Source organism: Mauremys mutica, chromosome 4 (genome assembly GCF_020497125.1).
Source record: "Mauremys mutica isolate MM-2020 ecotype Southern chromosome 4, ASM2049712v1, whole genome shotgun sequence".
Taxonomy (NCBI): domain Eukaryota; kingdom Metazoa; phylum Chordata; order Testudines; family Geoemydidae; genus Mauremys; species Mauremys mutica.
Window position 1 is genome coordinate 69,121,464 of NC_059075.1, and position 16,189 is coordinate 69,137,652.

The 16,189-nt window shown below is 44.1% G+C and overlaps 1 protein-coding gene across 17 annotated transcripts in view; it reads right to left on the minus strand.

Annotated features, from left to right (window-relative positions):
• RAD51B (RAD51 paralog B) overlaps window positions 1–16,189 on the minus strand; it is a 610,326-nt gene that overhangs the window by 572,141 nt on the left and 21,996 nt on the right. For all 17 annotated transcript variants that reach the window (XM_045014334.1, XM_045014333.1, XM_045014330.1 and 14 more), the window contains 2 exons: window positions 4,392–4,511; window positions 2,951–3,134 (listed from right to left, as the gene is read on the minus strand). In XM_045014334.1, coding sequence (XP_044870269.1) covers window positions 2,951–3,134; window positions 4,392–4,511 — 304 coding nt within the window. The remainder of the gene's footprint in view (window positions 1–2,950; window positions 3,135–4,391; window positions 4,512–16,189) is intronic.

Genomic DNA, 16,189 nt, shown 5'->3' on the forward strand with positions numbered 1-16,189 from the left:
AAGGAAAGTGTTCCAGATTCAAGACAGAGATCCTCAAAGTTATTTTGGGTAACTCAGAGACTTATGGAAAACTAGCAAATTACTACATCTCTACTATCATTGTGGACTTATAAACTTAGACTTATCTGTTAATGTATTTTATCTGCTTTAATCCCTCGATAACTCTCATTTCTTTTTCTTAGCTAATAAACCTTTAGTTAGTTTACTAGAGAAATTGGTTGCCAGCGTTGTCTTGGTGTAAGATCGAAAGTATTCATTGACCTAGGGTAAGTGACTGATCCTTTGGAGTTTGGAGTAACCTAGTATCACAAAGTCCAGTTTTCTGGCTGGTAAGATAGGCTGGAGAGTCTAAGGCAGTTGTCCGTGTCTCCATGGTAAGGCTAATATAGTGTTCCAGGAGATTACATTTATTACTGGCTTGGTGAAATCTAACTATAGAATATACCACCAGTTTGGGGGGATCCGCCCTGTTTTCTGACAGTCTGACCTGAGACTGGCATTCACAGTTCTGAACCATTCCATAACCCTACTCCAAAGCATAGGGGACCTGGAGCTGTTTAAAAAAAAAAAAAAGTCAACAGATTTTTTTAAACATGGACAAAAAGCTTATTTTCCCTTTTTAGCTAAAATTTCCTAAAAAACATAATTCTGCTCAAGGCAACCATTCAAAATAGAAAATTTCAGTCCAAACAGTTGAAGTTTGGCAAAGTTAAAAGCAACTGAAAAAAGGGTCTTGTAATGCTAAGTGTCAGACAACCTTAATAGACAGTGCTACTGACCCCTCCTACATCTTCTCATCCAAAACCAGATCTTCTTAATATGCTAATTTACAGGAGACCCTCCTGTCTGTTGTGCAATATAAATTTAAACATTTTAATGTAACCCAGCAACTCCATGCACGTGCTATACATATTCAGACAATAAAAGGACAGCTGCGTTTACCATGTGAATTGATATAAAAACTAGCCAATAATATGGTAGATTGACATGATAAGGAGTAAAAACAATGAAGAAGAGTATTTTCTGACTTAGTCCATTTCTAAGGACAAATATTTCAACAATCGTAAATCAACTCTCTTTACAAGATACCAAAAGCAATTAGAATAGTAAATTAGCCACTGATCAGTCAATACTGGTATTGAGGACTACTGGTGCACAAATGACATTCTGGCCAACTTTCAATAATTTTTTATTAATAGTTCTAAGACTTCTGACACCGTCTATTTACATTTTTGTTTAAAATTGTGAAATTAAATTCTCTCCTGGTCCAAAGCTGCAAATACCAAGTTTCAGTCAGAGGCAGAAATTTATGGCCAGAATTCTAAACCTCTGTATGAAGGTTTCTAATGGAAACATGGACAGAACCCTGAAATCAAGAAAGGACCAACAGACAGCAGGTATAATACATACCTCAAAACACTACACTAGTTCTCATACACTGAAGAACTTTAAATGGTGAAGTTTTGTTTTCTTTTAACCAACTGTAAATGGTTTATATGGAGTTAAACAAATCAAAAGGACAAAATAAACAACACAAGCACACAACCCTTAACTTTTCAATTCATCCAGTGTCTCTAAATCATTAGAAGCTCCATGAATATTAATATTCTGTTTCCCTGTTTCTAAGCATGGCCATAAGCATGGTCTCTGGATGGCTCACAGCCAGCTCAAATTTACCATTTTAACAACTAAAATCAAATTTAAAAAAAATAAAAAAGACAGAAATGAACATCTTCCAGTATAAACTTTATAACCTTCTTCTTTGCCAGGGAACTGCATCACATTTTCCCTAAATATGAATAAAAGTGTCATTAAACACACACTTTCTTGCAAACTTCATATTTTTCCTGGCTTCTTTTTAGCTCTATAAATATCACTGGGTGCGGTAATTTGGGACACTACATTTGCACACAATTTTTAAAGGCACAGATGCAGGGTTTTTTAATTTTCTCAAGATATCCAAATGTCTTGATATTTTACAGAGTAAACAGAATCCAATTCCTCTTAAGCTAGGGATAGATTCTCCCCCTGACATATGCATAACTCTGACTGAGAAGGCAGCTATACAAACCATAGAAGTTACAGATGGACAAGACCTCACATTTCTAAAGTCCCTACAGCAGCTTACTCTCCTATACTTAAACTATTTCTGTCGGTGGAGCCTCTCTGACATCACTTGGCAACTTTTTCCGTTCTCAAATTGATCTTACTATTAGAAGCTTTTCTTTATGTCTGAACTTTCCCTTCTTTCATTCAAAGCCATTACATCTTGTAATACCACTTTGATCAACCTCACCCAGTCCTGGTATGGTACTGAAGCTCTTGTGAGTGGTACTGTAGGCTTACTGATAAGCCTGTGTCCTGGGGCCCGGTGCACTGTAACTACCTTCCTACCACAAATCTGTGGGTACTTTAACTCATAAAGGAAGGGCACTGCTCCAGATCCCAAACTCACAATCATAGCACTTGGGCCTGGAAGAGCCAACCTCCATTTGAGACGCCACAAAATTTAACAGGAGGGGCAGGAAATTGACCATCAGTGGGTAAAACTCACCAAGAAGCACTGGAAGTACTGCTTTAGACGACAGCATCAAAAGAAAGTTATGGAACTAACTGAGCCATGTCTAATTGAAGCAACACAGATAACAGCCTTACAAAAAAGCTAAAGAAAATGAAACACTGAAAAGAAATGGTAGAGAGAATCTTTTAAAGCCATCTCTAAAGTCTGAAATAAATATTAAGGAAAACACAATAAAGTCACCAACTGAACTGTCCAAATAGAATGATGGTTTTTTTCACAGATGTGCTTACGGTAACTGGCCTGTCCATCCTTGTTAAAACGTCATCTGTTTTTCATCTTCCTGTCATTTTCATGCTTCTCTGATTTTATGACTTGATACTGTGGGCCAGAGACTTAAAAAAAAAAAAAAAAAAAAAAGGAAAAACTTACTGGTATTGAAAATTCCTCAGCCAAATACTTCAATAACGATGCTTCTCTAGCCAGAAAGTTACTTCTCTCCATCAGGTTTCCTTGAAGTTTCATATCAAACTCCTTTCTGACCACCGAAGCAACAGAGTCAATTATTACAAGCTTAACCTTCTTAGCAATGATTTCTTCCTCCAAAGTCTCAATCCTTTAAAAAAAAAAAAAAGAAAAAAAAGTGTTGACTTAGGTGAAGCAGTAACATCAGACAGCAGGATGTTAGTTGTATATAGTTAACACACAAAAAAATATTTTATAAGCATAAACCTGTTACACCAAATTATACTAAAACCTTTATATACAGCCAACCACCTCTGTCAACAGTCACCCTTGCTGGGTTATGGAGATGTGGAAGGGGGAAGGAATCCTGCTCCATAACCACTACCACAGTTCTCAGGCTGCCATAGCTCCTGTACCCCAAAGTGCCCCCTTCAGAGTGAAGGGTTGGAGGACCCATATAATATGGATCTGCTCTGTCCCATGCAGTCATGGCGGTAATCAGGGAGATATGCACGCACAAAGGCTGTGCCCTGCCTCCTCTCTCACATAGTAGAAACATACCACGTCTACCACCGTGGGTCCCCTCTACAGCCACAGGGCCAGGTCCCTTTCTACATACTTGTAATGTAACATACATGTCAAAATATATTTGGTTAATAATATGCTAATAGTTCATCCTCTCTGATGGGGCTGTAGGTAGTATACACAGCACAAGTACTCTGCCACTAACACGTTTGCAGATACACACAAGAAGAATGGCAAGATGTCCTTGCCACATCATAACCTGTCTTCATGATAACGTGTCATCACAAGTTGACAAAGTAAAATGGCAACACAGGATCATCATGTAAAAGCCTTCCTGGCTGACAGTCCTGAGTGGGGCTCCTTTCTCTACTTGCAGGAGGATCCCAGCATCTCCTTTTCTTCCTCCCTCATAATGTGGGAGGAAGATACTCAGGAGGAAAAGATGGGAGGCACTTCCATGATTTTGCTCACTCTACCCTAAACTGAGCTAGAGCAAGCTGGGTGCCATCAGATGCACAAACTCCATAAGAGCTACATCTAAGATTATGAAGGGATTCCTGCAAACCACATTTTGTTGGCTGTGTATTAGAGTTTACTGCATTATAAAAATAGCAACATTCATATCCATTGGTCATACACTAAACGAGACATCTCAAAGCTTTTTCAAAATCTTCAGAACAAAGACAAGGTGGGATCAAATACATGCATCAAGATACAGGGTTATTGATCGTTTTGCACTAATTTTATCTAGTCAGACTTGCTTAGCTATTGAAAAGTAAAGGCCCGAATAACTACTGTACATAAAGCTTGAAATGTAGAACATATTCATTACAGACCGTTCAGCAATGATGGGCTTCTCACTGCACTCCAAAGCAAACAATACCTTTTCAGCACACTGTCACAGGTGAGCTCCCGATAGAGATGAATGCTACGGGTCATTGAAAACAACTTTTCTTCTGTGCCAAAATAATTAGGGAAACGGTGTTCTGCTATCTCAACCAACCTGTCAAAATTCAAAAGGCACATCACTGCAAATTCTGGGCTAAAAAGATAGCAACCTTCCTGTACCATTTCCACCACCCCCATAAATTCAAAGTACACAAAGGAAGAGATATTTAATGAACTACATAGATGAAGGGTGAGCAGATGTAGATTTAAAGCTAATAATACCGGTCTATTCCCAGCTATGCCACTGAATCACTAGTGAAGTTAGGCAAGACACCACTTCTCTGTGTTAGCTCATCTATGAATAAAATAAAAGTAATATCATTTCCCAAAGGGGAATTGTGAGGTTTAGTTACTAACAGCATGTCTACAAAAATAAGTCATCCTAACTTAGGTCAGCATACAGCCGATACAGTAATTACATTACTGGCGCATGTCTGTATTTTGCTCCTTGTGCAAGCGGTATGTGTCTTTATCAGGAACGCTTGAATCGATTGTACTGTCAGTGAGGGGCATTGTGGGATGGCTTCTAAAAGTCAGTAACAGTCAATGTAAGCAACTTAGTGTCTACATTGACACTGCAGTGACCTAACTACATCGACTTTGACTCTACACCTCTCATGGAGGTGGAGTTATTAAGTCGGTGTAGCAGGGCAATTATGTCAGCAGGAGCAAAATTTTAGTGTAGACACTTACATAGTTAGGTCAACGCTAATTGCCTTGCATTGACCTAACTCTGTAGTGCAAACCAGGCCTGAATGAAATGCACTTTAAGATTCTTGTACAAAAGTCACTACTAAAGTGAAAAGTATTATTGCTATAGTTCTGCTTATCAATTATATTTGCATTTAAATAAGGGTATTGATGATCCCAGATCATCATCTCTTCTGCCTCAACCTTGTAGTGAGTTCATAAAGCTGAGTTTGTGTCATCATAGAAATTTCTTTAGCAACAAACTGATGTCATAAACACAGGATTATGACACCACTGCAACATCCAGTAGACAAAAAGGTGGAACTGGGAGGAAGAGATCATGATTCAAATGCAAACTGGTAACAGCAGCACAGATATGGAGAGAGTTCTTGACCAAGTCAAATGCTTTTTCATGTATGGGCAGTTTTAAAAGTTTGCTTCAGCATGAAAATCTCTCAAATGACAATTCTCTGATTTTGCCACTTACCCAATTTTTAAAAGGACATGTGAAAGCCTAAAGCAGAAAAGGGGAATTTATTTTTCAGGCCACAGTGAAAGATCATTAGATGGACAGCTCCGGCAAATAAAATCCTGAGTTTATCCACAAAACAGACACAATATAGTCAACCAACCAAGAGGTTACCCGAGATGGCTGGCAGGAGGTTATGATGGGGCATTAAGACAGGTCCTACGCCATCATCTCGCTTCACATAAGTCAGTCTTTCTCAGGCTTTCTGATACCAAGACCGGCTTGCTGCCATCCTAACCTGAGTCAGGGAGATCTCATGGACTAGTCGTTAAGAAACACTGATATAGGTCACTGAACAGTTTTCAAATGACAGCAACTTTCAGACACTATTGACTGATATAAATGAGTGGCCTAGAGATGAAATATTCTATACCCCATTAGCAAGTCCCTGACCCATCCAGTCCATTAGTTGTCATTGTTAAGATGTGCAGCTGCTTATTATCATGCTACTAAGTGCATCTCATTAATTGATCAAACCAAAAAATCCAGAGCACAATTAATATTTTTCACCTGGTCCTGAACATTATTATATTCAAAAACCAGGCTCTGAAAAAAAAAAAAAAAGCCCAAAATCATAACTCTGAACTAAATAATTCCTAGTCATCAGCGGCCAACATTTTCAAATTCAGGTGCTTAAAGTTACTCAGGCACTTAGGTGGAAGTGGCATGATTTTTAGAAATGCTGAGCTCCCACAAATTGCACTGAAGTCAGTGCAAGTTGGAAGGACAAACACCTTTGAAAATCAAGCCACATTTATCTAGGTACCTAAATATGGATTTAGGAGCCTAACTTTAGGCACTGGTGTTTAAAATTTTTGATCCCGATGACTATTGTAAATTGTTTTGCAATGTTCAAAATGAACAAGGAAGAGAAACTGTTTAACTTTGCTAGATAGTATTTACACTCCACACACTGTATGTGTGAAGAGAGTGACATCTGGTGGATGATATTTTTTCTCAACCACTGCACTGTTGAGATAAAAATCATATTATAAAATGGTTTCCTTTGTTTTACAAGAAATCACAATATTATTAAAACTGAAGCTATTTTGGAAATGTATGTTACTTTTCATTATAATTTGTGCTTACTTTATTTAAAAATAAACTCTTAATTGAACCATTAGGTTAGGCATTTTCACATCTTGACTAACAGTGTAATCTTACTAAGATAATCATTAATCTCCTTCCTCTATTTACTACTAAGACTACTTGCTGCATCTAGAAGTTCAGAGTCAACTTTTCAGGGCAGAGACCTTGTCTTTCAATTAGCCCAGTATATTGCACAGCAACAATATTCAATAACAACTTACTCACTGCACAACAACGAAACTCCAGATTTATGCAAGTTGGGTACTAAGGGGGAAGTAGCATGAAAAAAACAACAGGAACTGGTAAGATAAAGTAAGGAAAGTCCTTCTGTTAGCTCTTCCTACTTCATTTCAGGTAGGATTGAGTTAAATCAAAGTGAATGAAATCACCAATTTTGATCATGATTTAAATCAGCAAGCAGGATATCTTGGTTTAAATAACCAATTTTAACTTATTTTGCATTTGTACTTTTTATGTTCTTAAAGAAAGTTTGCTTCTCAATGGTTGGTATAATTAGTACTTCTTTTTGCTTACCAGGAGGATACACTATATCTATACACATTTAATTACATTTTTTATAGCTTAACATACATGTATTCAGATTCTTAATTTTTATATTAGAAAACAATGACTGATTCATTTCTTATTTACAGAATGATTTTTTTTAAACTCATGATTTGTGATTAGCTGCATTTGGCTGAAAATTGGAATTTATTTAAAAATGCACAAAACCAGCACTGTAAAATTATTTTTATTAGTTAAAACTATCTTAAATGTGCTGGATACATAAAGAAAAAAGTAAGTTTATAAAAATATGTTTTGCTTTTAAAATGAACTAATTTATTAAACAAAGACAATGTTATCTGTAATTAGTGAATTGAATTGATTGTAGTCACAATAAGAACATAAGAACGGCCGTACCGGGTCAGACCAAAGGTCCAGCTAGCCCAGTATCCTGTCTACCGACAGTGGCCAATGCCAGGTGCCCCAGAGGGAGTGGACCTAACAGGCAATGATCCAAGTGATCTCTCTCCTGCCATCCATCTCCACCCTCTGACAAACAGAGGCTAGGGACACCATTCCTTACCCATCCTGGCTAATTGCCATTAATGGACTTAACCACCATGAATTTATCCAGTTCTCTTTTAAACACTGTTATAGTCCTAGCCTTCACAACCTCCTCGGGTAAGGAGTTCCACAAGTTGACTGTGCGCTGCATGAAGAACTTCCTTGTATTTGTTTTAAACCTGCTGCCTATTAATTTCATTTGGTGACCCCTAGTTCTTGTATTGTGAGATAAGTAAATAACTTTTCCTTATCCACTTTCTCCACATCACTCATGATTTTATATACCTCTATCATATACCCCCTTAATCTCCTCTTTTCCAAGCTGAAAAGTCCTAGCCTCTTTAATCTCTCCTCAAATGGGATCCGTTCCAAACCCCTAATCATTTTAGTTGCCCTTTTCTGAACCTTTTCTAGTGCCAGTATATCTTTTTTGAGATGAGGAGACCACATCTGTACGCAGTATTCGAGATGTGGGCGTACCATCGATTTATATAAGGGCAATAATATATTCTCAGTCTTATTCTCTATCCCCTTTTTAATAATTCCTAACATCCTGTTTGCTTTTTTGACCACCTCTGCACACTGCGTGGACATCTTCAGAGAACGATCCACGATCACTCCAAGATCTTTTTCCTGACTTGTTGTAGCTAAAATTAGCCCCCATCATATTGTTTGTATAGTTGGGGTTATTTTTTCCAATGTGCATTACTTTACATTTATCCACATTAAATTTCATTTGCCATTTTGTTGCCCAATCACTTATGTCCTTCAAGATTTTAGAACCAGTAAATCTCATTCTCTCAGACCTCGTTTTAATTCATAGACTGGACGAGGAAAACAAGTATTCCTGCTTTTTCAGCTCCCAATCGGTTTCTGAACTTTGAGTGAACTAGTCATTCAACTGATCTAGCTGAATAAACTGGCACAAAGAAAATATTCCCTTTGCACCTACAAAAAAAGCTACCGCTGTCAAAAGCTGGTTTGGCATTCAACAAACTCTGGTTCCAGGTTTTTAGCCAGTGACTTTCACTAGTCAGGGGTCTGACTTTCTTTACAACTTGGACAGTAAACATGTACTGCTTCTCTTTTTTTATTTCAATTATATGGTTTTAATAGACTATAGTAAATTTAGACCTTAACATATTATCGTAATTTCAAATTTAATTTTAAATAGATTTATTTTTAAAATGTATCTAATTCAATTTAAATAAAAGATATCCAATTTAAATCAAATACTTTTTATTTTTATCCATCCTGCCTCACCGCCTTCAGCACGAGTTACTCTCATTTGAAAGCTGATGAGAAGACACAGGCTTCATTGCAAAAAACATGTCAATGACACCTGGATGAATATCTCATTTTTCACATATGCAACCATGCCATAACAAGGATATCACAAGGCCAACAGTAGATGATCACCTGGATGAGAAGCAGCTTTCATTCAACCCAGGAAAGACCAAAGGAATATTGGTCAAAAGGGGAAATTTCACTCAACTACCTGAGACACTGGCCTCCCCCTCAAGAGAGGGCATCCCTCCCCGCTCTCTTCTGTTTGTCAAAGTGGAACAGAGCTTCGGGGGTCTTATTCAACTCATTATTAACTCAAGGCCCTGTCTAGAGCAAGGTAAAAGCACTGTTTTTTTCAGATTACCTAATACATTTTAAAAGTGTTCAACTCTTCGACAGAAGGTGTTAAGTGAGGCCTACAAACATTAAAATATATTTGCTAACATGTATATTAGTTCTAAAACACCACTATTTTCTTAGGGCTTGGCTACACTTGAGAGTTGCAGCGCTGGGAGTTACTGCGCTGGTCATACAGCTGTGTAGGGAAAGCGCTGGTGTGTGGCCACACTCACAGCTACCAGCGCTGCAGTGTGGCCACATTTGCAGCATTTGCAGCGCTGTTGGGAGTGATGCATTATGGGCAGCTATCCCAGCATTCAAGTGGCAGCAACATGCTTTTCAAAAGAGGGGGGTGGGGTGTAGTGTGACAGGGAGCGGGGGAAAGAGAGAGAGAGTGGATTTTTGGAGCCGACACTGTGTATCAGCTCCCTGCCTTGCAAAATCAGAAAATTTTCCTGACCCCTTACGCTTAACTGCAAACAGCCTGCAGACCAGATAAGCAGCTGCTCCAACGGACTCCCTTTCTCCGCCCCACCCCCGCTGTTTCTCTCGTCAAGCAAACATTCACTCATCCCCCTGCCTGCCTCATTCACAGGGTTTATCTCATTTGATTGTTCACTGAGTTACAGACTGATCACAGCAAAGAGGAGCTGTGTTTGTTTTTTAGATAAGCAGCTCCAGGAGCCCCGGAGCCCCGCGTTCACAACAAAACAAAGAGAGGCTGCATAACAAAACAAAGAGAGTAATTAGTTAAAAGCATTCTGGGATATCTCCTAATACCCTGGAGGCCAATAACAGCGCTGGTGTGTGGCCACACCCGACGAGCAGCGCTGCATCACCAGCGCTGCACTCGTTACACCCCAAGCAGACCAGGTGTACAGCCAGCGCTGCAGCCAGGGAGTTGCAGCGCTGGATGTGCCTTGCAGGTGTGGACAGTTACTAAGTTGCAGCGCTGGAAAGCCTCCACCAGCGCTGCAACTCTCAAGTGTAGCCAAGCCCTTACTCTGGACAAGGCTCTCTTCATAAGGAGTGCCATTATCATATGACAGCCATTCAGTGAGTGGCCGGGATGAAAGATTTGCTGGCTTCAGTCCACCTCCTAAAGGAAAGGTGTCCACATCAGAAAAAACACCAGTACAATTAATCTAAAATGACATCCTTACTGGCAATTTCAGGGAGATGTAGTTAATGTTTGCACAGCACAGTGTAGGTGCAAAGTTCTGTAAGAGCTAAGGATTATTATTCATTATGAAAGGCCAAGGACTGAAAGGAGCTTAATTGTATTCCCTGAAGATCAGGGTTCAGGTGTTTTACCCAGACAGGGTGGAAAACCTCACACTGCCTTTGGCTTTGGTTTTTCACAAACCATAAACATAGTTAAAGAAAGAATAAGAGACGGTTACTCACCGTAGTAAATGTTGTTCTTCGAGATGTGTTGCTCCTATCCATTCCAGTCAGGTGTGCGCGCCACGCGTGCACGGCATCTCGGAACTTTTTTACCCTAGCAACTCCGGCGGGCCGGCTGGCGCCCCCTGGAGTGGTGCCGCTATGGCGCCCATTATATACCCCAGCCGGCCCGTCCGCTCCTCAGTTCCTTCTTGCCGGCTACTCCGACAGTGGGGAAGGAGGGCGGGTCTGGAATGGATAGGAGCAACACATCTCGAAGAACAACAGTTACTACGGTGAGTAACCGTCTCTTATTCTTCGAGTGATTGCTCCTATGCATTCCAGTCAGGTGATTCCCAAGCCTTACCTAGGCGGTGGGGTCGGAGTGAGACGTGGCGGAGTGTAATACCGCAGAGCCGAAGGCTGCGTCGTCTCGAGACTGCTGCACCAACGCGTAGTGGGAGGCGAAGGTGTGGACCGAAGACCAGGTGGCCGCTCGACAGATGTCCTGGATGGGAACATGGGCCAGGAAGGCGGCGGACGAGGCGTGCGCTCTCGTCGAGTGAGCAGTGAGGCGGCATGGTGGCACGCGAGCAAGCTCGTAGCAGGTCCGGATACATGCTGTGACCCAGGAGGAAATGCGTTGGGAGGAGATCGGCTCGCCTTTCATGCAGTCAGCAACCGCTATGAACAGCTGGGGCGAACGCCGGAAGGGCTTCGTCCGCTCGATGTAAAAAGCGAGGGCCCTGCGGACGTCGAGGGTGTGAAGCTGTTGCTCCCTAGGCGAGGCATGCGGCTTCGGGAAGAAGACCGGGAGGAAGATCTCCTGGTTGAGGTGGAAGGCCGACACCATTTTGGGGAGGAAGGCCGGATGTGGTCGAAGCTGCACCTTGTCTCGATGGAAGACGGTGTATGGTGGACCAACCGTTAGAGCACGGAGCTCAGAGACTCGTCTCGCTGATGTAATGGCGACAAGGAAGGCTGTCTTCCAGGAGAGGTAGAGCAGGGAGCACGTGGCCAAGGGCTCGAAGGGGGGACCCATCAGCTTGGCCAGCACAAGGTTCAAATCCCAGGTCGGGGCAGGACGCCGCACCGGCGGGTACAAGCGGTCCAGGCCTTTAAGGAAGCGGGAAACCATCGGGTTGGAGAAGATGGACCAACCTTCCACAGATGGTCGAAAGGCGGACACTGCTGCCAGGTGAACTCTCAAGGAGGAGACCGCAAGACCTTGCTCCTTAAGGTACCAGAGGTAGTCCAGGATGGTAGGGACAGGGACTACGAAGGGATTGAGGCCTCGCTGGTCACACCAGAGCGCGAACCGCTTCCATTTCGCCAGATAGGTGGAGCGAGTGGAAGGCTTTCTGCTCTCTAGCAGGACTTGTTGTACTGCCGCCGAACAGTCCCTCTCTGCGTGGGTCAACCACTCAGGTACCAAGCTGTAAGATGGAGGGACTGCAGGTTCGGGTGGCGGAGTCTGCCGAAGTCCTGGGTGATGAGGTCCGGCCACAACGGAAGGGGGATGGGATCCCGAACGGAGAGCTCGAGCAGCAGGGTGTACCAGTGCTGCCTCGGCCAGGCCGGAGCCACGAGTATGACGCTGGCTCTGTCCCTCCGAAGCTTCTGTAGCACTCGGTGCACGAGCGGGAACGGAGGGAAGGCGTAGAGGAGGTGATCCTTCCAGGAATACAGGAAGGCGTCCGACAGGGAGCCCGGCGAGTGACCCCGGAACGAGCAAAACAGGTGGCACTTCCTGTTCTCCTTGGACGCGAATAGGTCTACTTGGGGAAACCCCCACCTCTGGAAGATTGTGTGTACTACATCGGGACGGAGAGACCACTCGTGGGAGAGGAACGACCTGCTGAGATGGTCGGCCAGCGTGTTCTGCACTCCCGGAAGGACGCTTCCAGGTGAATGGAGTGGGTGACACAGAAGTCCCACAGGAGCATCGCTTCCTTGCAGAGGAGGGAGGAGCGGGCTCCGCCCTGCTTGTTCACGTAGAACATTGCTGTTGTATTGTCCGTGAACACTGTCACACAGCGGCCTTGTAGGCGGGCGCGGAAGGTGCGACACGCCAAACGGATCGCTCGCAGCTCGCGGACATTGATGTGGAGAGCGAGCTCTTGGGGCGACCAAAGGCCTTGGGTGTGAAGGTCGCCGAGGTGAGCTCCCCAACCGAGCGCTGAGGCATCCATGGTCAGAGTGGCGGATGGGCGAGGAGGGTGGAACGGGACTCCGGCACACACGACCTCCGGGTCGAGCCACCAGCTGAGGGACTCGAGGGTCGGCCTGGTGACCGTGACCACCATGTCGATGTGGTCTCGATGCGGCCGGTACACCGACGCGAGCCAACGGTCCGGTGCACGTCTTGTGCACGGCTACCGCGGGCGCCGCAGGTAGCGCCATCATCATCGCTGCTGAGTCCTCCGCGCGGGACTTAGCAATCGCCTTCGCCAGCTTGCGCTTCTTAGAAGGCGAGAGCGAGCGGTGCCGGGTCTTCGGAGCCGCTGGCTGAGGCTGCGGAGCCACGGTGTCGGAACGGCTCGGGGCCGCCGGTGCGCTCTGCACCGATGAAATTCTCGGTGCCAGCGCGGACGGTGCCGGGGGCTGGAGCGACGCCTCCATTAGGAGTTGTTTTAATCGAATGTCCCGGTCCTTACGAGTTCGCGGCTTAAAGGCGGAACAGAAAGAACACTTATCTGTTCGGTGACCTTCGCCAAGGCAACGGAGGCAGGCGTCGTGCGGGTCCCCGATTGGCATAGGCCTCTGGCACGATGCGCAGGGCTTAAAGCCCAGTGCCTTGGGCATGAGCCCGCACCGGGGGAGGAAAGGGAGGGGATACCCCCCTTAACCTTATCCTAAAACCTAACTAACTAACTATCAAAAACTATCTACACTAAGTACTAAACGAACTATATACAGAGAACAGTAGCGAGAGCTAGGGCAGAGAGCACTCCACAGTTCCAACTGGCCGTCACGGGCGGTAAGAAGGAACTGAGGAGCGGACGGGCCGGCTGGGGTATATAATGGGCGCCATAGCGGCGCCACTCCAGGGGGCGCCAGCTGGCCCGCCGGAGTTGCTAGGGTAAAAAAGTTCCGAGATGCCGTGCACACGCGGCGCGCACACCTGACTGGAATGCATAGGAGCAATCACTCGAAGAAGAAACAGAGAAAATGCTTTTCATACACTCACTAGACAAATATAGTACAGATTCCTCAGTCACTAGCTGGTTACTTTTGTACTGAACTGCTACGAAAAAATAAGAGCATAACTGAAAACAACTTTAATTCACTGTATTAACAGAGATGTTTTCATCTACCTGCCTAGTGCCAGCTTGTTGATGAAGATGCAGAATATCCATTGCATTGATATGGCTTTTATGATGATTTATTATTTATGATTTTATTATTCAATTTTATTATGATTTAAATTATTTAAAATGATGAAAACTGCTGCAGAAGCTTGCAACAGTGCATTGCTTAGGTACCCCGTGGTGGAGTTTGTCAGGGTGAAGGTTCGATGGGTCTGCTTAATGGGGGAGACCCAACTGCTGCCATGGGGATACTGCACGCTGGGCTCCCGCTTCCCCCCCACCCCGATTCTCCTATCCCCATTTCTTCCCATCTCATCCCCCTCACTCACTGCCCCATGTCCCATCCCCCTCCCCTCATTCTCCTTCCCCGCCCTATACTACACACCCCTTCCTTCCCCACTGCCTCTTCACCACAGCCCCTAACCTCCCACTTCCCCCACCCTCCCTTACCAGCCCCACTACAGGCACTCACTATTGCACAGAAAACAGGAAGGCTCTCAGGACACAGAAGGGAAACATGACTGGCACTAGGACTCAGGAAGCAGCATTCAGCTCCAGAGTCAGCATTGCTGAGACTTAGCCTCCTTCAGCTGCCAGCTGGGTAGCTCTGCACTTGCAGAAATGAGGGAGGGACAGTGGCACGTAACTCTGTGTAAGCCCCCATGCCTCACCTCTGTTTGGGAGAGGCAATCCCCACAAACACTGCACCCATGGTCATCCTCCCTGCCGCGCAGCTTCCCTTTGCTTCCCTGCCATTTTCTGCAGGGAAGCACAGGAATTGGGCGGGGGGAGGGGCATTTTCTGCAGGCACACAATCCCACAGAATTCCCCCAGAAGTAAGTTACGGGTTGGGCTGGGCACCCAGAGAGAGTTAGTACTCCACAAGCTGGGGTGTAAATCTACAGCCCACAAACCTGCCAGTGGACCTTTCTACCATGCACCAAAAAGCTCCCTAGTGCACTTTGTTTAAACAGTAGTATGTCAAAGTGCACTATGGAAAGCAGTAGGTCAAAGTGCACCAGGGCCGCCCAGAGGATTCAGGGGGCCTGGGGCAAAGCAATTTCGGGGGCCCCTTCCATAAAAAAAATTACACTACTATATTCTCGTGGGGGCCCCTGCGGTGCCCGGCGCAAATTGCCCCACTTGCTCTCCCCCCATGGGCGGCCCTGGGAAAAATAAACCTTCTGCATCTCAGCACAAATCCAGTTTTGAGAAAACTTCTTTACAAGGTATCACTGGTTCTCAGCATCAGCTAGTGTTAAAAGGCACTAAAGCTCATTAAAAGGGTTGGACAAATATGTGCCGTCAAAACTGTTTCTGGATCGAAAACTAGGGGTTTTTAAAAAGCAGAAAAAAATCATGGACAACGTCTGCTTTCCTTCAAAATTTGTTGTGGTTTTTTTAATTGAGAAGCTGAAATTAGTCTGCCATAACCTGAATATGGTTTGGGGTTTCAGAAGTGTGTGGCCAAATATCTGCTGCTTGCTGTGTTTGATTGTTTAAAGAAACAATAAAAAAATTCTGCTTAAAAAAAATCCAAAACTTTTTGAACCACCTCAGCTTGTGACCAAACGCCTGAGCCCATCCAGTCAGAGATTTTTCCAGGTTTCTGATACTCTGCTGGCTTCCTTGACTCATATCTGTCTCCATAACTTTGGGTTCATTTAGGTTAGAATATAAGAACAGCCATACTGGGTCAAACCAAAGGTCCATCCAGCCCAGTATCCTGTCTACCGACAATGGCCAATGCCAAGTGCCCCAGAGGGAGTGAACCTAACAGGTAATGATCAAGTGATCTCTCTCCTGCCATCCATCTCCACCCTCTGACAGATGCTAGGGACACCATTCCTTACCCATCCTGGTTAATAACCATTAATGGACTTAACCTCCATGCATTTATCTGTTTCCTAGAGACTGGCTCCATGGGGTCCCTCACAAACTGGAGACGGTTACTGTGGGTTTGTCTTTAGTATAGCTTATGTACATACTCCACAAACTGAGCATTTGAGCTTGTTCCAAATCTGGGATGAGCCT